The sequence below is a fragment of the Huiozyma naganishii genome, chromosome 9 (genome assembly GCF_000348985.1).
Source record: "Huiozyma naganishii CBS 8797 chromosome 9, complete genome".
Classification (NCBI taxonomy): domain Eukaryota; kingdom Fungi; phylum Ascomycota; class Saccharomycetes; order Saccharomycetales; family Saccharomycetaceae; genus Huiozyma; species Huiozyma naganishii.
This window is the reverse complement of record NC_035930.1, coordinates 215,771-241,774: the sequence shown is the minus strand read 5'-3', so window position 1 is coordinate 241,774 and position 26,004 is coordinate 215,771. Positions and strand designations below refer to the sequence as shown.

The following is a 26,004-nucleotide window of genomic DNA, read 5'->3' as shown; positions in this document are numbered from 1 at the left end:
ACAACAGTGGTGCAGGAACTCTTTGAGAACATATATACATAAATAGATGGTATTTGGTGAGGTTTCGTCCGTGTACTCCGCTGGCGAGGACGGTAGCTCGTTCCGACAGATTGAACTGTTTCACAATCTCGTTACAAGTCTAAAGGAGCAGCAAACGTTTTGTGCAAAACCGTGGAATGAGAAAACGCTGGATCTGTTCCAGACATCGGTTGTGTATTATAGCACTGACGATCTAATCTGGGGGCCTTTCTTCATTTGTATCCTAAAGGATAAAGATCAAGACAAGATATGCTCCCTCGTTTTGGATAAGCTTGGTATTACCTTCTTCTCCAATCTTGATATAACTTCAAACTCAAAATATTATCCCGCAATTGAGAACCTAGTGGCAGGGGAGCAATCACCCAATGTGCTGAAATGTATTGCCGTTTCAATGTTGGAAAAGATAACGCACCTGTCTCCCAAACAAATAAAGACAATCGCTCCCTCATACTTGCCTAGTGCTGTTGAGTACGATCAAACACATGCTGGTGAGTTGGCAGATAGCTGTAAGCTATTCACTGCGCTGACTCCAAGGAAGTTTGGTGAGTTTTTATACGACTGTGGCCTTTTGGGGGAAAAAGTGGTAAAGTCCCTGCTGTTAGACGTTGTTTATGAAAACAACCAGGATTACATTGACGACAACAACAAATTGGTATCACACCTGGGTGAGCAACTCGAGCAGCTGTTTAACCCGATTACCGAATATTCCCCTGAGCAAACGGAATATGGCTATAGGCCACCTGAGGGAGACAGGCCCACAGAGAAAGATGGCAAGTTAATTAAAACCATTGTAAACGAGCTGCTCCAATTTCAGTCGAATTTCACTTTCAATCTTGTCGAGTTTCTTCAAAATTTCCTGATACCACTGAGGATTAAAGCTTTAAATGACGAAATTCCAGGTCTGTCTACCGTTAAGTTGAACAGACTCTTCCCACCTACAATTGATGAAGTGACAAGAATTAACTGTATATTTCTGGATTCACTGAAACTAGCGATTCCCTATGGTTCTTTGGAAGTGTTGAATGCATGCAGTCTTACCATTCCTTACTTCTACAAAGCGTACACGAGACACGAAGCAGCAACAAAGAATTTCAGCAAAGATATAAAGCTCTTCTTGAGAAACTTCCAAGATGTCATACCTCAAAAGAAGGTGTATACCGAGCTGAAGATTGAGACTATAATGAAAGGCCCACAAGAGAAGCTTTTGAAATTGAAGCTAATCATTGACCGCATATGGCAGAAGAAGGAGAAATGGACCACTGAAGAAAATGAGAGGACAGCTAAAAAGTCATTCGATAACATCATCGACGTTATTGATTCGTTTGGGAAATTGGAAAAGCCAACCAACTCCTATAGCACGAGGGTTTTCACACCGTCAGGTAAGTTGCTTACCGAGTTGGCAAAGGGCTGGCCGGTTGAATTACAGTATAAATGGCTGAAAAGGCGGGTAGTTGGTGTTTACGATATTATTGACACCTCTCAGATGGAAACGCGCAAGATCTTGGTTATCTTTAGTGACTACCTGGTGATTCTGAAAATATCAGATTATAAAAAGTATTACTTATCAGACATCATAAAAAAGCCGCAGATATCCGATATTTTGATGAACTCTTTGATTAACGAGCAACCGTTACCGGCAAAACTTCCTAAATTACAAGTGGAAAATAGTTGCTACATTGATGATGTCACAGTTTCCCTGTTTAATGGTGATTCGCTGAAGTTTGACGGTCTGAAGGGCGAGAATGCTTTTTCCTTAACCTGTAAATTGGCGGCACCTGAGTCAACCACAGCAATTTACGTTGCAGACTTGATTACAAAAGCAAAAGTTCTTGAAAAGGACACCGCCTTTCATTTATTCAAAGCTTCTCAATTTGGTCAAGACCACATAACGTTGTATTCAACCGCTCACGAATCGGAAGCGTATAATAGCGAAAGGATAAAGTCTCCATACGCCTTATTCTTAAATTGTAAACCGTCAGACGATGTTTTGAAAAAAGGCAAGCTAGAATTGGCAATTTTTGCAAGATTCGTAGATCGAGACAATGAATTAGAGAATCCAACTGTCCAACTCGATGTTGTATGTGTTATGGAACCCGAAAGATCTATGGTAATACAGGCGGATGAAATGGTAGAAACACTGATCCGGATACTCTCGCACTACATTTCCAATTTCTACTACTCCATCAATTCCAAAAACGCGCACAGTCTGATGGTCTCTAATCTTGATTTGATCAACAAAGTGAAGACTGCTACTGAACAGATTACCCACGAACCCATTAATAATGAGACCCCAATAAAACATGTTAGTGAGGAATTGAAAAAGTCATATGGTACAATCACAACGTTCAGAAGTGATGTGAGTGACATGAAGGACGCTGAAAATAAAAGTTCTGCAAATTTAGAAAGTGCGAACAAAGTTTCGTTGAAAGGCATTGGGAAAGAGAAATCTGTAACTGAGACAAATAAAGCGAAAAAGACAGACGAACCATCAATGAGAAAAGATACCACCACTAAACCAGCGAAGGTTACCAATGCTTCAAAATCTGGAAAGAAGATAAGAGAATCAGAGGTCAAGAAATCTAGGACGAACGAGCACAAGAGAAAAAGTATTATTGGTGTCTTTAAAGATATGTTTGGCTCCAAAAAGAACAAGAACAAGAAGAGTCAAATAAGTAGACCTGTAATTGCGCCTCAGCAAAAGTCACCCAAAAAATCAAACTTTTCCGAGGAAAACCATATGCCTACACCAACATCCGAAAGGAAAATTAAATCGGCTACTACCACGCTGGATAACAAACCCAGATCTGCAAATACAACCCCAACTCTAAATGCAAATGAGCCAATCTACAATAACAACCTAGATACCCCCGAGCAACTAAGAATATCATCAGTTGTGAGAAATATGAACTATACAGGTAATCCAGTACTGTCTAATTGGAAAGATAGAGTTTCTGAACCACAGAATGACGTTTCTGTAGAACAGTCGGGATTGCTTACTGAAAATGCACCCGGGTCATTGCAAAAGACGATTATTTCCAAAACGAATAAACAATCTGAGTCTCCAGTATTTAACGAGGCTCACGAAAAACAGCACTCTACTTCAATTTCAGGTAGCTCTGTTCCAAAATCTGAACTAGAAAAGGAGTGCCCTGTTCAGATTAAAGACCAAACACCCTCTAAAAACTTACAAGACACAACAGTTGAATCAAGACAAAATGAAAATACTTTAGACTCAACTGATATGACGCACTCAACCTTACAAACTAGAGATATCATTAACAAGGAGCTTGTTGGAGAGGCAGTTGGTCAGAACCGAATGTTTAATGACGACCTATTTGGTGATTTTGCGGAAAGTAAACCCAAGGAAAAGAACAGTAGAAGAAGAAATGGAGAAAGACCAACTAGTAAAGCAGAACGTGCTTCATCTCAAGAGAAAGACGTTGGGAGTGGTTCTGATTTAGTTTCAGAGAGTATAAGCAAATCTGCTGTTGAAACTATCAATGACGACGAGATAAAGGAAAAGGAGGTTGAAACAGCCACATTGCGCGAAGAAGACTTAACCAGCTTGATTCAGGAGAATGAGAGGTTGGAGAACGAAACAGAAATGCTCAAAGGGAAAGTTATCAACGAATTGAACCAAGATCTAACAGAGCTTGAAAAATTAGAGGTTGGAAAAGGTGCCACGCCAGTAAAAAAGACAAAGATCTTTCCGCATATTCCTCCTATGTCCCCACCTAAACGTAGGATAAGCTTCCAAAGATCACCTTCGTTTGCTGAACTATTCCAAGGGATGAAGACTGTTCTTGATGAACGTGATGCAAGGTACAATTGGAAGAGGCTGCCGAGTGAGATGTCTTTGGATGATAGTTTGCTGCTAAACTCCACTAGCGAAATTACTAGCAAGCCTTCAAGAAATGGATCGCGGATGAAAAAGATGGCGCCGGTCCCTGAAGAACCAAAGACCGACGTCAAAATGAACCACGTTTCTGATCAAGACTCTACAAAACAAGCGGTGAATCAACCATTAGATCGTCCAAACTCTAACGCGTCGGGCAGAATTTCAGCCGAAGTTGAAGGAGTTGTCGATGCGATGTTTCAACGAATGCCTGCAGTTCAAACGACCTCAAAGCCACCTTCTCCCACAAAGACGTCCTCTCCTTTCAGAGTCGTTAATGCTTCTCCCACAAAGTATGTGAATAGAAGACCCATCTCGCCAGTTGGAATTGAGGATGATCCCACTACATTTCAACCACAAAGAGTATTAGATCCAAGACATCCAGCGACCGAGCACGTTTCTGCAAATAGCTCCAACGCGACATCTGATTACTTCCTTCCTTCCGATGTTAACGAAGAATCCGAAAAGCGCTGGCTAGAATTCTCATACGCATCACAAGATGCAACCCATATACTTGGTGGCCAAAAGGATGCTGTCAGGAAAATGTCTAACGAAACATTAGAAGAGAGAAACTATTTGACTCCACTGGAAGATCCGACAGAAGTTTTCCGGAAAGAAGAAAAAGTGGTTGATGATGATGGCAGTAGTATGGTGCATGAGGATAAGTTTCAAAATGTTACGGCGGAAATATCTAGCAGGGCCACATCAAAAAACAACAGCGTTAAAATCACCAGTCCGCAACCTTCCAGACGCTTAACACAACCGCAAATATTGGTAAAAGAGACTATACAACCCAAGTCAAATGCCACACAAAAAACAGAGCCACTTCTTGATGATATGGAATTCAGCTCATTCAACATGACATTCGACACTTCTATCGTAACCGACAACGATCATCAAAGTCAAACACAGTCAAATGATCTTCTAATAAAGGGTGGTGGTCGTCCCACCTCCGAAGTGTTTAATGGGGCACCGACCTTGATAGCTTCACGGAACTCGCAGCCGAATCCTACTGTTTATCGGTTATCAAGAGACATGTTTTCGGGTCTAAGCGCTGCTAGTAAGCCCAATCAAACGTTTGGGGAGGAAGATCCGATATGGATATCTCCAAGTAAAATCAATTTCAATGAGATGAGTAAGATTAGCCCGGAGAAGGCAGATGGTACGAAAGTGACGGTGACAGAACAGTCGCCTTATAACTTGCTTGCGTCTTCTTCCAAACAACAGAAGAGAACGTCTTTGGCAAGTGACTCATCCTTCGCCTTTTTGGCAAACTTTTTGGACGGGGATGGTAACGATTTGAGTACTGCAGATGCTTCGTATAGGGACGATAAGCCAACACGGCTTCATTTTGTCTAAAGTTAACAATTAAAAAGGTTATTAGGCAAATGCGAAGGAAATTTTGTTGAGATGTGAAATCAGAATATAATCATCTCATACAGACTGTTCTATAAGGGAAATTTTTATACAAAAGATTGTCGTCGAGATAATCTTCTTGTAGTTTTACATGACACTTTATGTACCTTTTAATAGAACTGAGCTTGCAAGTAACGGCTGCAGGGGTCCTACTGGTCCCTGCATCTACAGTCGATTGGGACTGTTGGGTTGTTCTAACCCGATAGACGTATCTGATGCTACATAGAGTGACGTACCCGTCACTAATACATCAGATATTCCCACAGAAGGATTCCTAGAATTTAACAAATTTTAATTTTTTGTATCTAGTTGGTCAATTATTTAATAACTTGTTTTTCGTTAACGGTTCAAAGGGCAGAAAATTATAAATAGCTTAACTTCAAGCAAACAATATTCAGGGCCTCCCTGTTGGATATTGAAAATCCGACTTCGTACAATGTTACATTGCTTATCGTCATATAAAAGGTGAAAACAATTCATCGACAGTTTATGTAATTCTCCTATATAATGAGTATACGGGGCAGGAGCTTCCGGCGCTCGACAGTGACCGCCTGCTGGAAGACCCTGCCACACCGCAAACATGCGCAGTGCAGCATCATTCTTAGCTTCTAGCAGTACTTGCTGGATATAGAAAATGAATATGATAAGGGTGATAAGATATCATCATAGGCATAAACAGGACACACACTTGATAAAAGATACAAATGTAAACGAGACAAATAACGATGCCACAAGTGTGGAAGTATCCACCACAGTGAGAAAGTGAAAAGCCACACCATTGACTCTGAGCAAATTCTCACGTATATAAAGCCTAACTACATCGAATGAATTGATCCTTCTATCTGTGACAATATAGAAGAGATCATCGAACCATATACTTATATATTAAGTATACCAGAAGTCATACCTGAACTAAAACATCTCTTTACTCTACTACAATGAATAGCCACGGTGAACAAGACCCTATTCAACATGGTAGCTCCTTACCGGTTACCGCTGACCAACAGGCCAGTACGATTAACGATCCAAGGGCCATGAATACTTCCGATTCATCTTCTGCTATAAACAAGCAAGCTTCCACTGCGCAGAACTCTGATGCTTTAGCTCACCATCTAGGTAACTTGAACATCGATTCTGACTCCTCCAATTTGACTTCAACCCCTCCTACTGAACATGTTGCCAATGTCAGTAATGACCCGAACATGGCTGGTTCGTCCAACGATGGATCCCACGTAACTCCACCGCTTGGCCATGTCCCACCCCAATTTACTCCTACAGGAATCAACAATATTCCCAACCCTGGACATTCATCTCAGAATATTCCATATCCGCCGTACAACTATGTACCACCAGCTCCATATGTCCAGTATCCATACCAGCAACAACAGGCATACAGTGCCTATGGACCATCCGCCTCTGTACTAAGTGTACAGATCCCTGACCCCAACATCCCGAACGCTCTCAATCCAACGTCCCCCAACAGTTTGTCCTTCATCACCAGCGCAACTGGTTTTGACCTTTGGATTCAACAACTCATCAACCATCTACGTAACAAGGGCTATGCTGATCTCGTTCCAGATAAATTCGGAACAACGAAACGCTATGCTACCGACGGTGAAGAATTGGGGATCACATGGTTATTCACTCATTATGTGAAGAAAGAGTACTACCCTAACTGGATTCCTACAATGAAAGGGTCTGATTTATCTGAATATGACATCATTCAAACTGCTATGACTAAACATATTCAGAAACATGATCCCGGCCAAACCGCATGGGAAATCAGTCAACTCACTTTCGGTCCGTCTGAACCTGCCATTACCTTTATCGGTCGAGTGAGGCGCTTAGTTAGATATCTCCCTCCCGATATGACCCCACTTCTCGATACACTTATTAAGAACGGTATTCTCGTTGCTTTAAAAGACCCTATTCAACAGTACTTGCTTGCCTATGTCTGGCTAGTCCAGAGACAATCTTGAAAAATGTCGGTGCAGATACCGTGCGGCTGACACCATCTCTGGCCATCCGCATGTCTCCAGTGTTATCCTCGCCTGTCGGGTTTATAACACCTCACAGTTCTGTATTTGAGAGTTTGAGAGGGCAACAGGTCATGAGTCCGTTCCCCAATTACTCTCACACATATACTCTTATCCGCAGCTTGATTCCATGATGAACTTTGTTTTTTATCTAAAACAAGAACATCCTCAAATCCTGTGATGTAGTAGCGCCTACATTATAACCTAAACAGGTAGTACGTCAGTATTCTCACACAACGTTGAGCATTTCGTATTAGACGACAGAACGAGTGAAAGCTAACTACGGATGTAGGTATGTACTTTGGCTCCCTCTCATAAAGAAACTAAGTATTAGTTATAGAGTGACTGGATCCATCAGGCCGCTATCTATACGCGATTGTGCTATATCACAGTCACTACCATAGAATGCATGCACGAAGGATGGAGCTCAGATTTCAACAAACTGGTAGAGCCACCTACGCCCAGGCTAGCGACTAAGTGAAAAGGTCGTACTCCATAAACGGAAACGGGTAGTGTGACAAAACATGTATTCTCGGACAATAGTTTTCGGAAAATTTTTTTCTAGCTGTAGTTCTATTGTTCTTCGGATTACTTGCAACAGTTGTTAGATAAACAAGATCTCAACCTGCGCTTACCGCTTGAATTCATCGTGCCGTCTTCGGAAGTGTCGAAAAATCCTGCCCTGCGGAGTCGCTGTCAGAAAAAGTAGAAGCCAGCATCCTCTAATACAAGCACTGTGCTTTCCAGCAGTTTCTTGCCTTTTTTTAGGTTGGGTGGACTGCCCATCAAAAATGTCGGAAAATGGCGGCATGAATGAAGTCAAAAAACATATAAAAGTCCTCGACTTTTGCGGCAGCTTTGAAGACTTTCTAATTTCGTAATTTATATTGCTACCTGACCACCCATTTTCTGGTGTGCCCTGCTTTTCGAAAGCAAAAAGTACAACAACTAAGAGAAACATCATCCGGATCTCCCTAAATTACCATATTCATAACTACCTAAGATTACCGATGAAAATAGTCCATATGTTGGTATGGATCATAGCTACTTTCCATGCGGTGGTAGCACTATAGTGAGTGTTACGGGAGGGCCCTCGGATATCCCCAATTTGTATTCCTGTGGAGAGGCTGCAGCGCGTTATGGAACAAAAAACAGCAGTCCACGTTTAAAGGGCAACTGTCTGTCTCGTGTGGTTGTTGCACTGCTTACGTTACTTGCATCGTTCGTTGGTGCAACAGGCAATTCCACTACACACGTCCGTACAATCCTTTACCCTTCAAGTTTTCCTTGCGGTCCGAATCACGGATACTATTCAAACGCTGGAGAACCCTACGGCTATCAGGCGGCGTGGCTTTGCGGTCAGATGGAATATAGGCTTTCCTCTAAAAATGGCACCCCCCAGGTAAGGCTGAACAGTTTATCTCATATATTTGTGGCTCTACTCGCATTGTTCGCATAGTTTGCTGTTTTGATGGACACGAACTGCCTAGGTTGGGCAGAATTCCGGCGTATGTGACAGGTGCCAGAATATCTCATATTTTTAACAAAATATCAAATCTACGTTTTTCTCTCGTAAAGTTGATATGTAGATCAGAATATGTTTATTACAAAAGTACTGTTCCATAAGAAAAGTTTTTATACGAAATTAGATGAGATAATTCTTGTGTAGTGTCACTCTATGAATTATCGGAAACGCATGGTGAACACTTTGTGTCCACTACCCGGAACAGGCGACTAATGGCGGACCAGCAGGGTCCTGTAAACCGAAGACTGCAAGCTCAGCTCCATCAAAAGGTAGATATAATGTTTTGTAGAACTACCAGAAGATTATCTCGACGATGATCTTTTGTATAAGCAATTTCCTCATAGAGAAGTCTGTATGAGATGAACATGTTTTGATTTCACATTTCAACAGAAACACTATGAAGGGAGATGGCGCATTAAGTTTGCATAGTCGTACTTGAAAAAAACTTTCGAAGAGCTTTCAAAGGGTTATTGTAGTTTTGTTTAAACAGCAACTGTCTCAAGCCTCTAGTAATAATATGCTACATACAGACTATTCTAATGCTTTGCGCTCAGCGTAGGATACAGATAGATCATTCCCACCGTAATTGTAATTGTTCAACTTACTGATGCAAAGATCAGCGTATTGTAGGTCCATGTAATCTATTACTGCATTGCCAGTTGGTAAGCCAGCTGGATCAAATATCAATTCAGCCTTGTTAACTTTCCCCAGACTTTCGAACAATTCGTATAAATCATTGATGGAGGTAGATACAGGTAGATTGCTACAGTATATCAAAGTGCTCCTCTCTCCACTGCTGACAACACCTTGAATGAATTCTGATTGTGGAGCTGGCTCGGTTTTTTCTAATTCTGGTACAGTTTCTTCCTCCGTTGCTTGAGGGGGGACCGGTGGCACAGTATGGTCCTCATCATAATGCATGCGGCCGATCCCCTGGGACATTTGACCGTCTTCATAGTCTCCCATCATCATAGGTGGTTCCTCATCTTGTGGGTAGTCCAGAGGTGGATGTTGTATTTGTTCTTGGTCTTGTAGCTGTTCATCTAGCAAGTAGTTGAAACGGCCCTCTCTAACCTCGAGAATTCTGCCGTCCAAGTTATATCCGTTGAACATGTCAATGGCCCTGTACATGTCCTCCTTTATTGGGAAGTAGACACTACCGAACCCTCTCGATAGTCCCCTGTAATCCAGTTCAACATCGGCTCTGCTTACGTCACCGGCCTCTCTGAACATGTCCTTCAAGTTTTGCCAAGTGATTGCGTAGGGTAGGTTGACGATGAAGGCCTCGTATCCCTCCATGGGGCGGTCTCCACCTGGTGGTGGTCTTTTTTCAAGTCTGCGCTGGCGTGGGGGTGGTCTTGGATAACCACGGTCCATTTCTTCTCCCTCGTAGCCCATACCGACATCGAGTGGTCTAGCGGATTGGCTTGGAGGTGGGTGGTCCTGCTTGACAAATATCTCACGACCCATAAACATGACGCCGTCCATTTGGCGAATCGCTTCGTCGACGTCTGCCGTGTTGGTAAACTCCACGGTCCCCATCCCTTTGTGACGGCCACCGCTGGTGATTATATCCGTACTTACGATCTCACCGATTGGCTGGAAGAACTCTCTTAGGTCGTCGACACTGCAGTCAAACGACAAGTTACCGACAAAGACGCTGTTGTCAAAGTTTCTTGTGAATTGCGTGTTCACAGCGTCCACTACGAGTCTTCTGCTGCTCCTGAACCCACCACGGGGTGGACCCCTTCCACCGCCCCTGCCTCCCCTCCAGCCTTCCTCTCTGAATCTGGGACCGGGACCGCCAAACGCAGCTCTTCTACCCCTACCTCCACGGGACCTGGCACCAAAAGAGCCTCTTCTCCCACCGCCACGGGAGTCTGGGAACCGGTCGTAGCCTCTGTCGTAGTTGTCAAAGTCTATATCTCTCCTCGGAGATCTCGACGCCCCCTCGTCACCGTAATCCAAGTTTCTGTACGATTCGTCCTCCATTGCCAAAGAAAGGAAAGTAGTACGATTCGCTCCGTTTCGATGTTTCACCGACTGTAACTGCAAGATTGAAATCAAACTGTTGTCGTCGTCGCCGTCGTCGCTGTTTTTAATTTCTGTTCAAAATTTTTCACTCGAAAAATTGTTTAGTGACGGACGATGTTGCGATGAGGGTCTTCAAAGACAGCGGTGGCACCGCTTGCCCTCCTGTCTCAGTGCCGTGTTGGGGCCGACGAGACCATGGGACAAGGCAGCACGAGGTTTCTGGCGACTTGCGTTTTCTTTCCCGACTTCTTCCTCACCGTCAAACCGTAGCCTGCACGTTTCGCGGTGTTTCTTGTTGGTCCCCACCACGACGGCAGGGTAGAAAGTTGTCGTTTCTGGATATCTTGCCAGTACTTTTGTCGACCGAGGGTACTCCCCAAGGTCTTTTATTTGGGACTCCGGTGGGATTAAGATGATCTCCTTCCAGTTACACTTGAAAGTCTTGTTCGCGTTCCCAAACTCGTCCGGCTCTGGGTCCACAATCTCGAACTTTAGACCGTCCGGCGATACACCTTGCACGACACACTGGATCCACTCGCCATCGACGGAGGGTTTGCCCGGCTTGTAGGCCACCTCCGCACCAACGTCGATGCCCACCGTTGGGTTGAAGTCGCTGCACCAGTACTGTTTCCCCGGTGGGCCCTGCGCCATTGCGGACAGATTGACGCCGTGCGCCGTGGAGTCCAAGATACCTTGCAGTTTCGTCTCCACGGTGGATAGCAGACGTTGTCCCCTGCGGACGTTCTCCAGATGCTCCTGCACAGTGGTCAGCGTGCTCTGCAGGTCCGCCGCTGGAATCGCGTCTATCGGACCCAATTGCAACTTGCCGAAACTGGTCACCTCATTCGCATTATATAGATCCTGCAACGACGAAACAAGCACGTTCCACTCGTTCTCCATAGAGGCCATACCTTGCGTCGTCAGAGTCACACAGAAGTCTCAGTCACTGCTCTTGTCCTGCGAACCGTTCTTGGTTTAAATTAACGATTAAAATAGTGTCGATCGGCCAAAGGCCAATGGCAAGTCCCTCCAGTAGCCTGCAGGAAGGAGCCAGACGTCTCAATTGGCGATCTCTCTCCGCTGGGTGTGATGCTTGAGGGGGTGGAGGAGTATGGGGATCGTTTGAAGCGGTTATTTACGTATATATTCACAGAGTGAGAGTGCTGGTTGGCGATCAACGAAGGGCCAGTACTACTGTCGACGCCGCTATCAATAAGTAAGTAAGTAAGTTTGGAAACACTCTAACCTGGTGGCAGTTGCGAGATGTCGACGATGTCGCTTATCTTGCTCTGCTCGTCGGCGCCCTCCAATTCCTCTCTAGAGGTTTGTAGAGGGGTTCTTGGCAAGGCCATCATACCGCTTCTGGTGACCTCCAGAATACCAAAAGGTTCCACCAGTTTTAAGAAGGCAGAGACTCTAGTAGGCTTAGCGGCCAGCTCGACAATGCAGCTCGTTTCAGAGATATCAACAATCTTCCCGCCAAAGTTCTTGGACAGGTTCGTGATGTCGTTCAAGTGTTCGTGCTTCATCCTCAGCACAGCACTTGGTGCCATGTTCGATGGGTGGTATTCCTGGTTTCTGATGTTATCGATCAACTCAGATTCCTTGCGCTTCGTGTCTCTGGGACCGGCAGTACGCTGGTGATGGTGCAGCAACAGGTCTTCGAAGTACTCGGCACCCAGAAGCGATACCCTGCACAGCAACAGCTCCCGCTTTACCAGCTGCGACTCGGTGTAGTTGAGCACAGCATACACGGGGACCAAATCCTCAATCTGTCTCCTTGCCTGCTCGATCACATTGTCCTGACCTTGCAACACGATGGTCATCCGCGATAGATCCTTGACCTCCGTGTTGCATACGATCAAGGAGTCGATGTTGAACCCACGGGCAGCCAAAGTCCCGGAGACACGGGACAACACACCGGGCTCATTCTGGACCAAACAGTTCAGCACATGTTGCTTCCTTGGCTGCGTCGAAGGTGGTGGTGTCTCGTACAGGATAGACGAGACGGCAGCGTTTGCGTCCCAGGAGGGCGTTTCCACAACGGGTAGCGGTGGCCTCGCATGATGCTTATGCATCTGCTTATACGCCATGGCGGAGGTAGAAGACGACGAGCATCTCACAGAAGTCCTCGCAAAAGTTCTGCCAACGGAACCACTCAACAGTGTTCTAAGCATGGCGAGGGGGGGCGATTGTCGTAAGCCTAGAAGAAAGAACACACAAACAGAGTTTAGAAATCCCTAGCACCTGTAAACTGATCTATATACGCGGTATAAAGATGCCAAAAGGGAACCGTTACTCATCGAAGAGTCATCAAATCACTATTGAGAAAGTCCAAAATTCGAAGCTTTTTATCAGATTCAAAAGTTCCCGATTTTGTGACGCGGAAAATAACAGGCGCTTCTCGATCGTTTTGGACGGCGCCCGCCGGTTCCGGCGAAGTGGACCCAAAGAGAAAGAAAGAGAATAATTGCCCAATCGGGAAGTTTTACGCGCTTCCAGTCGAGGGCCGCAGGCGGGTTTTGTTAGACCAAAAGGGGAAGGAGCTCTGCGAGAACTATGCACAAGAACAATACGCGGTAATGTGCTATTGTGCTCTGTCCCACTGCGGGGGACGCTGCGGAGTTCTTCTTGGGTTTCGCTGTGGAGCTCTCCTCAGGGGATGTTCTGGCGGCAGTACTCGCCCGCAGGAGACTGCTTGATGCAGGCACGTCTGATCCCTCCTGAGATCTTGTGGTCGGAGAAGCAAGCGCAGAGGTTCGGGTGCTACTGGTGTTTCTCTGCTGAATCGAGGTCACCTTAGAGGACAAAGAGTTCTTGCCGCCAGAGGACGCTTGATGCGACGCTGTAGTGGTACTCAAGGTGTGGTTCCTCGTTGAAATGGATGAACTCATGGGGTGGTGGATGGAGGAAACGGATGATGCTGTGGTTTTCTTTGAGGATATTGTTGACAATCTGCTGGATACACTCGGCGACGTATGGTGCTTCGAAGATGCCGTAGTGCGCTTGCTGGAGGTCTTCCTTGTAGAACTGGAAACCTTGTGCTCAGAAATGCTACTGCGAATGCTACTGCTAGTCACTCTTAAAGACGTCGTAGAAGATACTACTCTGGTGCTACTTTGATGTGACGACAAAGTTTGTGTTGATGTAGAATGTGTGCTACTACTGGTAGTCCTTCCAGTAGTGGAGGAAGAAGGAGAGATGGACGATTCCGTGGAAATACTAGACCGAGTCTCATGGGTGCTGCTAGAGTCTGGAGTTTTGCTGCTGGTGCTCCCCAGGGTGAAGATATTACCGCCACTCGTGACAGGTGCATTCGTTGACCACGTCTGGGAGTACATCGGCGCCTTCCTGGCATTAGGTATAGTACCACTGGTAACATCCTTGACGTTCCCATCCCCATTATTGGAGTTCCCCTGTGCCATGGAGATCTCGTAGTGGTCCAAATCAAACACAACGTACGCGCTGCTCAGAAAAGTATCGCCGAGAACAACGGTATTGCCGCTCTGGGACAGAATACCAAAGAGACACTGCCCGTTGCTCGATCTTTGATCGGTTATGATATAGTTCGAGACTGGTGTCGATATATGAAACCCGCCGAAATCAAAGATTAAATTGTCGTTTTCGACATTCGTTCCACAATCAATGGTGTACATTTCAGATGAGCCATCGTACCGAGCCCCTACTTTGTTGTAAATTGCCGTCGCAATGAGCTCAGGCAAATAAACCATCGTGGAACCGGAGTCCACCAACGCCAGCATTGGTGTCGACGAAAATGTCTCCTGGTCACCACCGTCACTGTCCACCCCAATACCTTGTAAAGTGACCTCCATCCTGATGGGAGTCGCTGTCCCGCGGCTGTTCACGACAGGTAAAGTGTACAACCCTCCTATATACTTCCCCTCATCAACAGCACCAAACAAAATATCCCCGCCGTAGCTGTTGTCCAGCGCAATTGCAAAAACAGTGGCGTCTGTCACCCCCTGTTGCTTCAACTGCATGGGGAAATTAGCGTAGGTGTAGGACTCCCCATTTGCCTGGACATTATTTGTAGTCTCCAAACCTGGAAATCCTAACCCGATTACACCTGCTACGGAATCACTGGAGTCTGCAACCCCAATCATAGTATTCTGCAATTGAATTGCACCGTTGTTCAACTCCAAAGTGTCAACCCCCCATCTGCCATCCACTTTCGTACCATCTTGATAATTTATCTTAAGGGCACTGTTTCTATCTTGGAAAGTGCTCGATTGACCATAGTCAAAGGTACCATACTCCTTACACTCACTACTCAATGAGGTTTGGCAGTAAGGATTGTTCGCGCCAGTGACCCACAGATCGGAGGACCCTGTGTCAAGCAGCACAGTGACTTTCTGACTGGGGGTTCCAATGGCCAGATCAATGGAATAGAAACCTGTCTGCTTCCCCAGGTGAACGGAGTCCCCGTCTTCTCTCCGTACGAGCTGAGGACTCTGACGCACTCTCTTGAAGGGGAGATTGACATTCCCGCACACTACCAAAGTGCTCCAAAAGGCAACTAATACAAAATCAATTATCATTGAGTTCGTTGCTTGTCCTGTCTTGCTGGGTGAAAGTAACCTCAATTGGCAGCAGAGTGAATAAGTCCTGTACTTTCGACCGGGGGGGATAAAAGGGGTGGGGGACTAAGCGTGCAACTCAACCACTATTTCGTCAAATCTATAAATATTCGTATAGGTTACATAATATTTCAATTAAACCGCCAAATTGGGAAACCAGCTGTTCCTGAAGAAATCAGCAGGTGTCCGAAATACTCACCTTTTATGCAAAACATGCAGCGCAGAGAGCAGGTGGCCCGGTTTGCCCTCCAGTCGGCGCCAAGACTTGGCCCGATTGCGCTACGATATATAAGTGTCGTCCTCACCTTGTGTTCAGCTCAACGGTTGGCCGAGGACAGGTACCATCAAACGATGCAATACTCAGGTCCTTCGGCCTGAGAATGTGAGATACTGTAACTACCACTGGCAGTCTATCTTTTGGACGCCATGCACCTCATTGGCGGTCTATACAGCTTCCAAGAACCGTGTAATATTCATCCTGCAAGGCCCTGTGGAGTAGCATTGAGCATATTGCATATCTTCTCAATGTGCAATCTGATCATGAATTGTTGTTTGGCTAGAGCCCTTGTCTTCCTGACGTACAGATCCAGGGAGAGACTGTCTCTATTCAACAGGCTGTACAGGAACTCAATCGTGTCATCAAGGGCGAGATCTTGAGCGACGAGGTCGTACAGTTGGTCCAGTCCGCTTGTCTCTGTATGGTGCAGTCTGGCGGTGCTGCCCGCCTTTTCGTAGTTTGCCTCCCAGTCTGAGACGTTGTTGTCGAGCCGTTTCATTTCACGTCGAAGTGAGCTGGTGTACTGGGCGACTTGATCCCCCATTAGTTCCACTTGCTGAGTTTCGAAGGCTAGTAGATCATTAAACTGTGCGATACTTTTCTCAATGCTCGCCTTCCTTTGCCCGAACTGTCCGGCCACGACAGAGTGCTCGCGCACAGTCAAGCCTTCCAATTTCTTGGTAAGAATATCCAATGCTTGTTTATGTGGGTCATCTTTTGTATTAAGGGGTAAGTCGGTATCCATAAGGTCAAGGTCAGCAAGTGGGGTGGGACGGTTTACCGGCTCCCTCGCCACTGGAGGGGAGATCCTGCGGTTGGGGAGTGGTTGAGGGGATACAAACCCTGGTCTTGCCGGGATTGGTGGCGGAAGTGTCTCAGCGATTGTTTTAGGGTACGCCTGTTGGCGCTCTGGATCTATGCTTTTGGGAGAACTGATACTTTGGTTTGGCTTCAACGGCAGTGGCGGCTTATCACCTGTTGAACGTGTATCCTTCGGTATCGCAGGTGTCTCGGGACTCTGCCTGCCCAACTCTGTGACAAGCTGCTGCGTCTGTATCAACGTTTCCAGTTCTTTGATCAACTTCACCACGTTACTCAACTTCGGGTCCCATTGGTGTAGGATGGGCAAGTAAATTTGACCATTGGAGTCTATCTGCCCACCGACACGCACCTCTCTATCAGGACCCAATTTTTCCACATCTACAAAGACTACTGGCGCCTTCAACGGGTACTGAGAACAAACCCATATGAGTATGGGGACTGGACCGGACACTTGGACGTTGACGAAGTCACCGTAAAGGCACAGCAGGAGTTGTGCTTCCCCACTTGGATTTGTAAATACCCGCGTCCTGGGCCTGAGGTTGGATTTGTACAACGACAGGGCGACGACGCAATCGTGGAAAGCGGCCCGTGGGTCCGTCTTATAGATCGATTGAACAACTTTGTATAACCAGTCAATCACCGATTTGGGAAGATTCTCACCCAACGACCCTTGCCCCCCATTTGAAGCAAGCATTTGTATTTCCACTGGCTAAGTGCTTGTTCAGAAAAGCTGCACCCCTCCAATTAATCACAGGGCACCTCTCCATCAACGTCTGGATTAATCGAAATTGAAGAGTAATTCACTTTGTAAATTTCCTTCTCTTTGTTATTTCCAAGAGAAGATGCGGAAGAACAAGAGGCAAAAAGGGTCCCCTAGTCGATTGAACACACAGCGATAGCACCAAGGAATGAGTTTGTACGTATACATGGCACCCACTGCCACTTTAACACCCCTTCCACATAGCCTGGTATACTAACTAACAAAAAATTAACAACAACGTCATCTGTACCGTTGCTCCCGAGGACGCTGCTGTTGCCTTATTTTTGTTTCCAGTTACACTGTTGTTGCCGTTCTCATAGTCGTGTCCCTTCTGTCAGTTGGGTTCTGGTTTGTAGCTCCAAAGGAGAACCAAACCGTCTGGAGAAATACTGTAATACTATCCCTGGCAATGATGTACCTGATGTGGGCAATCACGTATCTATGTCAGTTGCATCCTCTCGTGGCTCCACGCCGTTCTGATCTGAGACCAGAATGATGAGATACACAGGGAGAGGAACCCTACGCAGAGACAAGAACGTACACTATGTTATGTACAAGTTATAAGCTAGTTTTACAGTCACAAGTATATTTAATAATAGCAACAAACGTTACCGAAGAGGGACTCCCAAGAGCCGTCTGTGACTCTTGCCACAGACAGCGAAACGAAATGTAGAGCACGATACCCATGTTGGGACGATTGCACTGAAAAGCGAGCGTCCGCATCGGAATACCGCAAAATCTCACGATCCAGCAGATTTAGAACCCACAAAGTCTGTTGTATCAAAGGCGACTAAGGAGCAATCCACTGGCTTCTTCTTCTCCATAATTAGAACCCAGCAGTCTATCGCCTGGAGCAGTATATCGTCCAAGCAGACAGTGAGGCAGAAACAGGAGTGGCATTTTAAATGTGCAAATTGTGTGTAAGCTCGCACAAGCGAGAACACTCAACACCACGTAAACTTACATGAAGGGGACGCACATACGGCACGGGCCGCATGTGCCACTGACCAGACTAAAACATACAGCACACAGCAACTCACCATGAACAACTGCTCGTCGCAGAACACGGCTCTTTATATACTGCTCCCAGTGCGCTCTTGGCGGGGTAGCCGTCTGGCAGTGCAGTTGTCGATAACGGACAGTTAGGTCTTCTGTCTGTGCAAGTGGAATAGTCCCGGGCTTGACGCACATCCACTTCCACCTAGCAAGGTTACATCTGATGATACTTGCAGGGGGAGGCTGTCGTGTGCTGTTGAAACTTTGAAATGGTTTGTTAAGTTACAGGGGGGGCAGAGGCTGAAAGAAAACTTGAACACTTCTCTACTTGCTCTCTTGTTTGAAGGTTTGACGAGTGTGTGAAGGTTGGGACTTGAGTGCTACGTATATACACTAACATTTCATGGACGTTGTAGTGGTTCGCGAGTCGTTCACTGTGAATGGGTTGTACAAGGTCGCCTGGCTTGGCAGGACAGTACTGAGAGGCTGCCTGTCAACTGCACTGCGGGCCGTGCAACTGCTCTATAAGGTGTTTCTGGTATTGCTTCGCGGTGTTGTTTCCGTCCTGCGCGGCGTGGTATACGCTCCCGTTGCAATTGTGGGGAAGGTGTGGTTCCAGTTCGTGACATTGCCCGCTAATGTGCCGCTGTACCTGTTTTGGAACACTTCCGTGCAGTCCATGAAACGATCCGTGCAGAGTTCCAACTGGTGGAACACGTACATCTTCACGGCAGTCTTACAGTACAGTATTGCGATCGTTGTGTTTGGGGTGCTCATTGGTGTGACCGTGGGTGGGTCGCTCGGGCTGATGCACAGTTTCTGCGGCGTGCCCAACTACATCGTCGACGTCACTAGCTGGATGTACCGGTTGAAAGATTACCTGATGCAAAGGGTACACCGGTTATGGGCCCAGTTCAAGTCGAAAGTGGAAGAGGTCCCAATTGCGAAAGTATGGGCCTGGAGAATGTTTACCCCAGCTATATTGCAAAACGCTCCCAAGACTCCCCTGAAACCCATGAGCATGGCATCTTCGCGTGGGAGTACGGGTACTATCCACAGCAGAAGATCAAGGAGAATGTCTGGGGATCCGCTGGCGAAAGTGAAATCTAAGGAGGAGCAATTACACTTGGCCTCCGCTCTCCCCAGCGACTTCTTCCAAAGCGATACGCGTACGTTGCATGCGACATACCAGACACCACCAGCATCACCGTTCACCAACACAATGTCCGGGGAGTCAGACTTATGGGACACCGAGGACACTTTGCGGTACTCGACGCTAAGAACACAAGAGAACGAGGAACTCGCTCATGGAAGTCCAGATGCAAGTCTCAAACAACGCAGGAAACATCGTGCTGCGAGCAAATCGTGAGACCGAACACACACATATATATATATTATCTGCATCTAACTACGTTTAAGAGACCATTGCTACCAGTGCCGTCATTTCTATCACGATGAGGGTACATACGGCTTTGTCAGTGAAGGGAACCGCATTCTATAAATTGTATTCATATTTTGGAATAAGGCGCTGCTTCTTACGACTTGCTTCAAGACGCGGTGGAGCGTCGGTGCAGACAGCAGACTGATCCGCGTAGATTGGACGGGGATGTTCCGTGCTGCGGCATACAGAGTATTAACTTTTACAGCTAGACCGCCCACGACATCGACGAAACTTTACTACTCGACCTCGCTCTCACAGATGGGAGCTCCGGAGGCAGGGTACATCGAATCTCTGAGGCAGAAACTGCAAGAGGTGACTCCAACGAGGTTCTATTTCAAACAGGGCACGATCAAGATACTCTATGCGCCAGATGGGTTTTACAAGACACTGCTGAGCAAGATCTCCAGCGCGAAGAGAAGGGTCTTCATAGCGTCTTTGTACTTGGGCAAGACTGAAACAGAATTGGTCGACTGCGTTTCCGATGCGTTGTCTCGGAACCCAGATTTAAAGGTTTATTTCCTTCTGGACGGGTTGCGAGGCACGAGGGAGTACCCTCGGACGAGTTCTGCGACTCTACTAAGCACTCTCGTGGAGAAGTTTGGGGACGAGAGGGTGGATTGCAGGTTTTACAGGACACCCGTGTTCCGCGGGTGGAAGAAGACCGTGATCCCACGACGATTCAATGAGGGGTTGGGATTGCAACATATGAAGATATATGGTGTGGACGACGAGGTCATCCTATCCGGTGCGAACCTGTCGAACGACTATTTCTCAGACAGGCAGGACAGGTATTACATATTCCAAAACGGCGCGTTTGCGGATTACCAGTTCCAACTGCACCGCACGGTATCGTCGCTGTCCTATCGATTGAAGGCGAGGCGGGACCTGGAGGAGAAGTTCGAACTGGTTTGGCCCGCATCGAACAAGGCGGTCGAGCCGCAACTGAACAAGTCCAAGTTTCTGCAGACATCTTCTGAGAGACTGGACAAGTTCCTGCACACGACAACGCCCTCGGAGACGCGACACCACGATAAGAATGAGCTGTACCCTACGGTAGTGTACCCAATATCACAGTTCACGCCGTTGTTCCGGAGAAACCACGACAGATCGACGGAACTCCCCAGCGTGGTCTCGATGCTGTCTATGGTGGACGAACCGGGGACGAAGATCGACTGGACTTTCACCGCAGGGTACTTCAACATGTTGCCCTCGATCAAGCACCGTCTTCTGAACTCGCAGTCGTCGCACGGCACGGTGATCACCGCGTCGCCGTACGCTAACGGGTTCTACCGGTCGAAGGGTGTGTCTCGACACCTGCCGGATGCGTACCTACACCTGGCGCACAAGTTTGTGAGGAGTGTGGAACGACGGGGCAAGTCCGACAGCATTGCGCTGATGGAGTGGCGGCGGGGCACCGCGAACGAGCCTGGCGGGTGGTCCTACCATGCGAAGGGCATCTGGCTTGCTGGGGTCGGGGCCAAGCCCCACACCTGCACCCCCTTTGCAACGATCATTGGTTCCTCAAACTACACGAAGCGGGCATACTCTCTGGACTTGGAATCCGATGCTATTGTAGTGACGACAGACCCGGAGTTGAGGCGGGAGATGCAGGGCGAGGTGCAGCACTTGTTAGAGGACACAAAGCGCGTGACACTGGACGACTTTAACAGGGATTCGGACCGATACGTCAGTGCTGGCGTCAAACTTGCGACGTCGATCCTGGGGAAACGTCTGTGATCATCAAACCCTCCCCCACATCATGTAAATAAGCGCACCTACCTAGTCAAATGCATACCCTCCATTGTCATTGTTACGTACGGGTCATACCACCCCGCCGTTGTAGTGCTGTATCTGGCCTACTTTTGGCAGTCGCGGCTTGTTGTGTACGTACACTTTCTGCGCCTGTAGGAGGATAATACACAGCGACACCAGCTCTATGTAGTTTGCGAGCCTTGTAGTGACGTTGTAGGGCCACCTGTAGAAGGGCACGTTGTTTCCGACGTTTGTGTTGGTGAATACGCGCACGAGCGCCCCTACCAGCGAGACGACTACGAAGCGGGACGAGATGCCGCTGCAACAAGTCCCCATCCAGTTGATGCATATCTGCGGCCACAGCGCTACCGCACAGATGTACTGTCCGATCACCCACGTGAAGTTGACGTGGTCGAGGAGAAACAGTCCTAGCAGACCGGGACCCCTGGGGCCCCTCCAGAGGGCACACAGGAGGGAACCGACGCCAAGGGCACCCAGTGTAAGCGTGAAATTAGCCCACGCGATAAAGGAGTAACCCTGGTGCACATGTCTCGTGTGGTTGTACGCTGCAAGCTGTCTGATCAAACCGAGCAGACTTGCGAGAACAGCGAGATCGGCGAGCACGATCCAAGGTTGCACCGGTGCACCGGGCCCAGAGAGAGCGTAGAACCGAGGCCACCTGCGTGTAAGTTGCCCCCTCACCGTGCCGTTGCACTTGTACAGCAGCGAGCAGTACACGGACACTGCCCTGTACGCGACCGTCAGCGACTGTGTGTCGTAGGAGAGCCCGTAGATGGACCGGTGCAATCTGTTGTAGCGTTTCTGGTAGTGCACTGCGACGCACGCGCACGCACAGGAGACCAATTGACCGGCAACACACAGCATAGAGGCGCGCCTGGTATGCTCAAGTGGTTAGCGCATCGCGTAACGGGACCCCATCATAGAATGAACAAAAAAATATTAATATTAAATAATCGTTGAAACGAGTTTTCGAAGAAGAGGACAGTGGCTGCTAGTTTGGAGGTTCAATTGGCTTGGAACTGAGCATCCTGTGAGTGAAGGAATGGAATTCAAGTCTATGGAAGGTGATGATTCCGCTGCTGGTTCCAGTTTTGGTCCGCTGCGGTACGTGCAGGAGGTGAAACAGTTGTACCGGCACCATTTGGACCGTGTGACGCCGCAGACGCGTGGGCGGTGGCTTGGGTTCTTTGTGTTGCAGGCGTTGTTTCTGACGCGTGTTATTGCTTGGGGCGGGTGGTATGCGATCTGCTACACGCTGTACATATTCCAGTTGAACCAGTTTCTGGCGTTCTTGACACCAAAGTTCGACATGTCGTTGCAGCAGGATGAGCGGAACAACGAATTGGAGGCCGGCGGTGCCCCCGACGAGCAATCCGAGGAGTTCCGGCCCTTTATCAGGAGACTTCCTGAGTTCAAGTTCTGGTACAACGTGACGCGTGCGACTTTGCTTGCGCTAGTGATGAGTGTGACCGTGTGGACGGATATCCCCGTGTACTGGCCTATCCTACTCGTGTACTTCGTTGCGCTCTTCATGTTGACGATGCGGCGGCAGATCCAGCACATGATGAAGTACAAGTACATCCCGCTGGACATTGGGAAGAAGCGGTACTCCGCGGAGTAAAGTGAGCAACACCACGACACGTTTTAGTTTAGCATACATATGTATAGATTCGGAGAGCAGTGTGTATATAGAAAGGGATAGTTTAGTCTCAGTGGTACATCGGGTTGTTGTGGAGTTGCGTGGACGCCTGCTGCTGCTGCTGTTGGGTGGATCTGTTTGAAGCGTTCTCTTTCAAAGCGATGAGTTGTCTTGCCCTGAACCGTTCGTAGTGGAGGTACGCTGTCGTTTCGATGAGATCTTGGAGGTGTGTCCTGATGAGGAACTCGCGGAGGTATACGAACTCGCACTGGTTGATATCCTCGATGTTGATCACCCCCCACCTGTTACGTCTTCCTCTAACGTTCTCGCCGTCGATTTGCACTGTAGTCTCTGCACCGACGACCGCGAAGGGGACAATTGCACGGATGCTGCTGTTCAATTCTGCCTCCTCGGGGGAGACATCCTCGTTGTCTGCCCCCGTGGCCTCGTGATCATACGGGTACACAGCCAACTGTTCCTCGTTGATCTGTCTTTGCACCAAGTCCCTGAACTGGTGACGTTCCTCCAGAGTGAGAGTGTCGGCCTTCCCGATGACGGGGACGATGTTAGCCACTTCAGCTAGTTTCCTAAGAGTCACACGGTCCAATGGTGATAACCCACGGTGGACGTTTGCCGGGTTGAGGAAGTACAGTACGGCGTGGACCCTTGTGTCCGGGATCTCGCGTTCACGTTGCGCAGTGAGTTCGCGGCGGAGGTACTGGCTGTGTTGCTCCTTGCAGTACTTGACTATGGGTTCCCAACAGCGCGAGTTATCCACGGCGTCTCCGAACCCGGGTGTGTCGACGACGTTCACGTGGAGTTTGACCCTGTCCTCGACGAGCGTGTGGCTCGAGACGGAGATCTCCGTGGTGCGTGCGGGCCCTGGGCCTTGTTCTTGGTCGACGAGGTGTGCAGCGAAGAGTGTGTTGACCATGGTGGTTTTCCCCAGGCCTGATTCCCCCACACACATGACGTTGAAGCGGAACCCGCGCTTGAGCAGCCTGTGCTCGATCTGGCTGGTGATTGTGTCGAACCCGACGTACGAGGCTGGCTGGAGTGTGGACATGGGTGTGGTGTTTCTTGTTCTTGGGTTGGTGGTGGTTGGTGGTTTGTTGTGTTAAAATAAACTGAATTGTTCACAAATCGAATCTTAGCTTCGAGGACGGACGAGGACAAGAGCGAGGACAGCGTGGATGTCGGTGGCAGCGAGGTTGACCACAGGGTTGAGTGTGCTGACTCGAGTGCGTGTTGGGTGGAGCGGGTGGCTTCTTGCGTCCCCCAAGAAGAAGACGTCGCACATGAAGCGTCGGATGCGGCAGCTGGGCCCGCACGCGACACGGTCCACTGCGCCACTGCACAGTCTTGGCCGGTGTCCCTCCTGTGGCCATATCAAGAGACAGCACACTCTGTGCATGTACTGTGTGGGTGAGATCAAGCACCTCTGGAAGACCCGGGGCGCAGTGGAGGGAGAGAAGGAGGCGGGGGGGGAGGTGGACCCCTCGTTGTACCCTGGGCGCAGGGACACCGCTGAGCGTGAGAAACTACGCGACAGGGACAGCTACTTGCAGAAGCGTCCACGAACGTTGCCGCATGAGAATTGACACCTGGTAACGACTAGTAGTAACGACTAGTACTAACATGTACATACTTAATTACGCCTTGTATAGCACGCTAAGAGATTATATTTACTATATTATAAAGAGAGAAGTAGAAAGAATACTGGCAGGGACGTTTGTCTCTGTCAATTACATAACAGTACAACAGGACAGCATACCACCATCCTCCTTCTTGGCGTCGTCCTTCTTCGGTTCCTCCTTTGCGGCGGTTCTCTTTGCAGCAGGAGCGGCGGCGGTCTTCTTGGTGGCGGTCTGTTCCGCAGGCTTCTTCGCGGCAGGTCTCTTCTCCGCGGAGCCCCCCGCGGACGGGAAGAACTTCACTGCGGTCTGGTAGAAAGTCTTCCCCTGGATCCTGGCGATTCTCTGCTCCAGGTCGGAAGCGGACCTGGACCCGTCGGCACCGGCGAGACGTCCCGGCCCCCAGGGGACCCCCGTGGACCTCGTCGATGTTGGCGAGCTCTGCGAAGGAGTTCTTGTACCCCAATGGCACGTACGTGATCCCGTGGTGGACAAGGTACGACATGACGTTCTTGACGGTGGACTCCTGCCCGCCGCCCAGGGACGACGTGGAGATGAAGAACGCGGCGACCTTGCCCTGGAGCTCGCCCTGCGCCCACAGCGAGCCGGTCTTGTCCCAGAACGCGGACCACTGCGCGGGCAGGTTCCCGAACTGGTGGGGATCCCGAACACGAACGCGTCGTAGTTCTTGAGCGTGTTCTCGTCGGCGACGGGCACCTCCGCGGGCTTGGGCGGCGCGTTCATCTGCTCGAGCACGTCGTCGGAAAGCGTCTCCGCGACGCGGAACACGTCCGCAGCGCCCCCGGCCTCCTCGATCCCGGCCTGCACTGCCTTAGCCAGCGTGTCGATGTGTCCGTACGTCGAGTACGTGATAATAGCGATTCTAACCATGTCTTGGTGTGTGTCTGTGGTGTGGTGGAGCAATGGGGGAACCAGCTAACCAGCGAACCAACCAACGGCAACAACAGAACGGGACAGAACCACGCCGTACCCCCCCAGTCTCGGCAACGCGCTGCTCCTTTTATATACACCGCGGGCCCTGCCCGCCCTGCCTCGAGCGAGGGAAAAGGGGGCGCCCGCACAGAACCCGCCGCAGCGCCGCCCCGCCGCCCAGCGGTG

At 48.6% G+C, this 26,004-nt stretch overlaps 15 protein-coding genes across 15 annotated transcripts; 7 read left to right on the top strand and 8 right to left on the bottom strand.

The window, feature by feature from the left end:
• Positions 1 to 46: 46 nt before the first annotated feature.
• BUD3 (Bud3p) lies at positions 47 to 5,293 on the top strand (the record flags this gene model as incomplete). The annotated part of the gene is made up of 1 exon (XM_022609802.1): positions 47 to 5,293. One exon carries the CDS (start codon positions 47 to 49, stop codon positions 5,291 to 5,293), a length of 5,247 nt encoding a protein of 1,748 aa, XP_022466161.1.
• Positions 5,294 to 6,288: 995 nt separating this feature from the next.
• On the top strand, positions 6,289 to 7,329 carry KNAG0I01240 (uncharacterized protein; the record flags this gene model as incomplete). Its single annotated transcript, XM_022609801.1, has 1 exon — positions 6,289 to 7,329. One exon carries the CDS (start codon positions 6,289 to 6,291, stop codon positions 7,327 to 7,329), a length of 1,041 nt encoding a protein of 346 aa, XP_022466160.1.
• A 2,113-nt stretch (positions 7,330 to 9,442) lies between these two features.
• Positions 9,443 to 10,903, bottom strand: GBP2 (single-stranded telomeric DNA-binding/mRNA-binding protein; the record flags this gene model as incomplete). Its single annotated transcript, XM_022609800.1, has 1 exon — positions 9,443 to 10,903. One exon carries the CDS (start codon positions 10,901 to 10,903, stop codon positions 9,443 to 9,445), a length of 1,461 nt encoding a protein of 486 aa, XP_022466159.1.
• A 174-nt stretch (positions 10,904 to 11,077) lies between these two features.
• On the bottom strand, positions 11,078 to 11,845 carry SGF29 (Sgf29p; the record flags this gene model as incomplete). The annotated part of the gene is made up of 1 exon (XM_022609799.1): positions 11,078 to 11,845. One exon carries the CDS (start codon positions 11,843 to 11,845, stop codon positions 11,078 to 11,080), a length of 768 nt encoding a protein of 255 aa, XP_022466158.1.
• A 341-nt stretch (positions 11,846 to 12,186) lies between these two features.
• Positions 12,187 to 13,122, bottom strand: ILV6 (acetolactate synthase regulatory subunit; the record flags this gene model as incomplete). Its single annotated transcript, XM_022609798.1, has 1 exon — positions 12,187 to 13,122. One exon carries the CDS (start codon positions 13,120 to 13,122, stop codon positions 12,187 to 12,189), a length of 936 nt encoding a protein of 311 aa, XP_022466157.1.
• A 348-nt stretch (positions 13,123 to 13,470) lies between these two features.
• Positions 13,471 to 15,504, bottom strand: KNAG0I01200 (pepsin-like aspartic protease; the record flags this gene model as incomplete). Its single annotated transcript, XM_022609796.1, has 1 exon — positions 13,471 to 15,504. The coding sequence occupies one exon, from the start codon at positions 15,502 to 15,504 to the stop codon at positions 13,471 to 13,473; it is 2,034 nt and encodes a 677-aa protein (XP_022466156.1).
• Positions 15,505 to 16,016: 512 nt separating this feature from the next.
• STP22 (ubiquitin-binding ESCRT-I subunit protein STP22) lies at positions 16,017 to 17,336 on the bottom strand (the record flags this gene model as incomplete). The annotated part of the gene is made up of 1 exon (XM_022609795.1): positions 16,017 to 17,336. One exon carries the CDS (start codon positions 17,334 to 17,336, stop codon positions 16,017 to 16,019), a length of 1,320 nt encoding a protein of 439 aa, XP_022466155.1.
• A 214-nt stretch (positions 17,337 to 17,550) lies between these two features.
• VMA9 (H(+)-transporting V0 sector ATPase subunit e) lies at positions 17,551 to 17,898 on the top strand (the record flags this gene model as incomplete). The annotated part of the gene is made up of 2 exons (XM_022609794.1): positions 17,551 to 17,558; positions 17,697 to 17,898. 2 exons carry the CDS (start codon positions 17,551 to 17,553, stop codon positions 17,896 to 17,898), a joined length of 210 nt encoding a protein of 69 aa, XP_022466154.1.
• A 903-nt stretch (positions 17,899 to 18,801) lies between these two features.
• On the top strand, positions 18,802 to 19,767 carry LDB16 (Ldb16p; the record flags this gene model as incomplete). The annotated part of the gene is made up of 1 exon (XM_022609793.1): positions 18,802 to 19,767. One exon carries the CDS (start codon positions 18,802 to 18,804, stop codon positions 19,765 to 19,767), a length of 966 nt encoding a protein of 321 aa, XP_022466153.1.
• A 237-nt stretch (positions 19,768 to 20,004) lies between these two features.
• PGS1 (CDP-diacylglycerol--glycerol-3-phosphate 3-phosphatidyltransferase) lies at positions 20,005 to 21,576 on the top strand (the record flags this gene model as incomplete). Its single annotated transcript, XM_022609792.1, has 1 exon — positions 20,005 to 21,576. One exon carries the CDS (start codon positions 20,005 to 20,007, stop codon positions 21,574 to 21,576), a length of 1,572 nt encoding a protein of 523 aa, XP_022466152.1.
• Positions 21,577 to 21,660: 84 nt separating this feature from the next.
• On the bottom strand, positions 21,661 to 22,476 carry KNAG0I01150 (uncharacterized protein; the record flags this gene model as incomplete). The annotated part of the gene is made up of 1 exon (XM_022609791.1): positions 21,661 to 22,476. One exon carries the CDS (start codon positions 22,474 to 22,476, stop codon positions 21,661 to 21,663), a length of 816 nt encoding a protein of 271 aa, XP_022466151.1.
• Positions 22,477 to 22,669: 193 nt separating this feature from the next.
• On the top strand, positions 22,670 to 23,233 carry RER1 (protein retrieval receptor; the record flags this gene model as incomplete). The annotated part of the gene is made up of 1 exon (XM_022609790.1): positions 22,670 to 23,233. One exon carries the CDS (start codon positions 22,670 to 22,672, stop codon positions 23,231 to 23,233), a length of 564 nt encoding a protein of 187 aa, XP_022466150.1.
• An 88-nt stretch (positions 23,234 to 23,321) lies between these two features.
• On the bottom strand, positions 23,322 to 24,317 carry CDC10 (septin CDC10; the record flags this gene model as incomplete). The annotated part of the gene is made up of 1 exon (XM_022609789.1): positions 23,322 to 24,317. One exon carries the CDS (start codon positions 24,315 to 24,317, stop codon positions 23,322 to 23,324), a length of 996 nt encoding a protein of 331 aa, XP_022466149.1.
• Positions 24,318 to 24,444: 127 nt separating this feature from the next.
• On the top strand, positions 24,445 to 24,852 carry MRPL32 (mitochondrial 54S ribosomal protein bL32m; the record flags this gene model as incomplete). Its single annotated transcript, XM_022609788.1, has 1 exon — positions 24,445 to 24,852. The coding sequence occupies one exon, from the start codon at positions 24,445 to 24,447 to the stop codon at positions 24,850 to 24,852; it is 408 nt and encodes a 135-aa protein (XP_022466148.1).
• A 144-nt stretch (positions 24,853 to 24,996) lies between these two features.
• On the bottom strand, positions 24,997 to 25,776 carry YCP4 (flavodoxin-like fold family protein; the record flags this gene model as incomplete). Its single annotated transcript, XM_022609787.1, has 1 exon — positions 24,997 to 25,776. The coding sequence occupies one exon, from the start codon at positions 25,774 to 25,776 to the stop codon at positions 24,997 to 24,999; it is 780 nt and encodes a 259-aa protein (XP_022466147.1).
• Between the last annotated feature and the right edge of the window lie 228 nt (positions 25,777 to 26,004).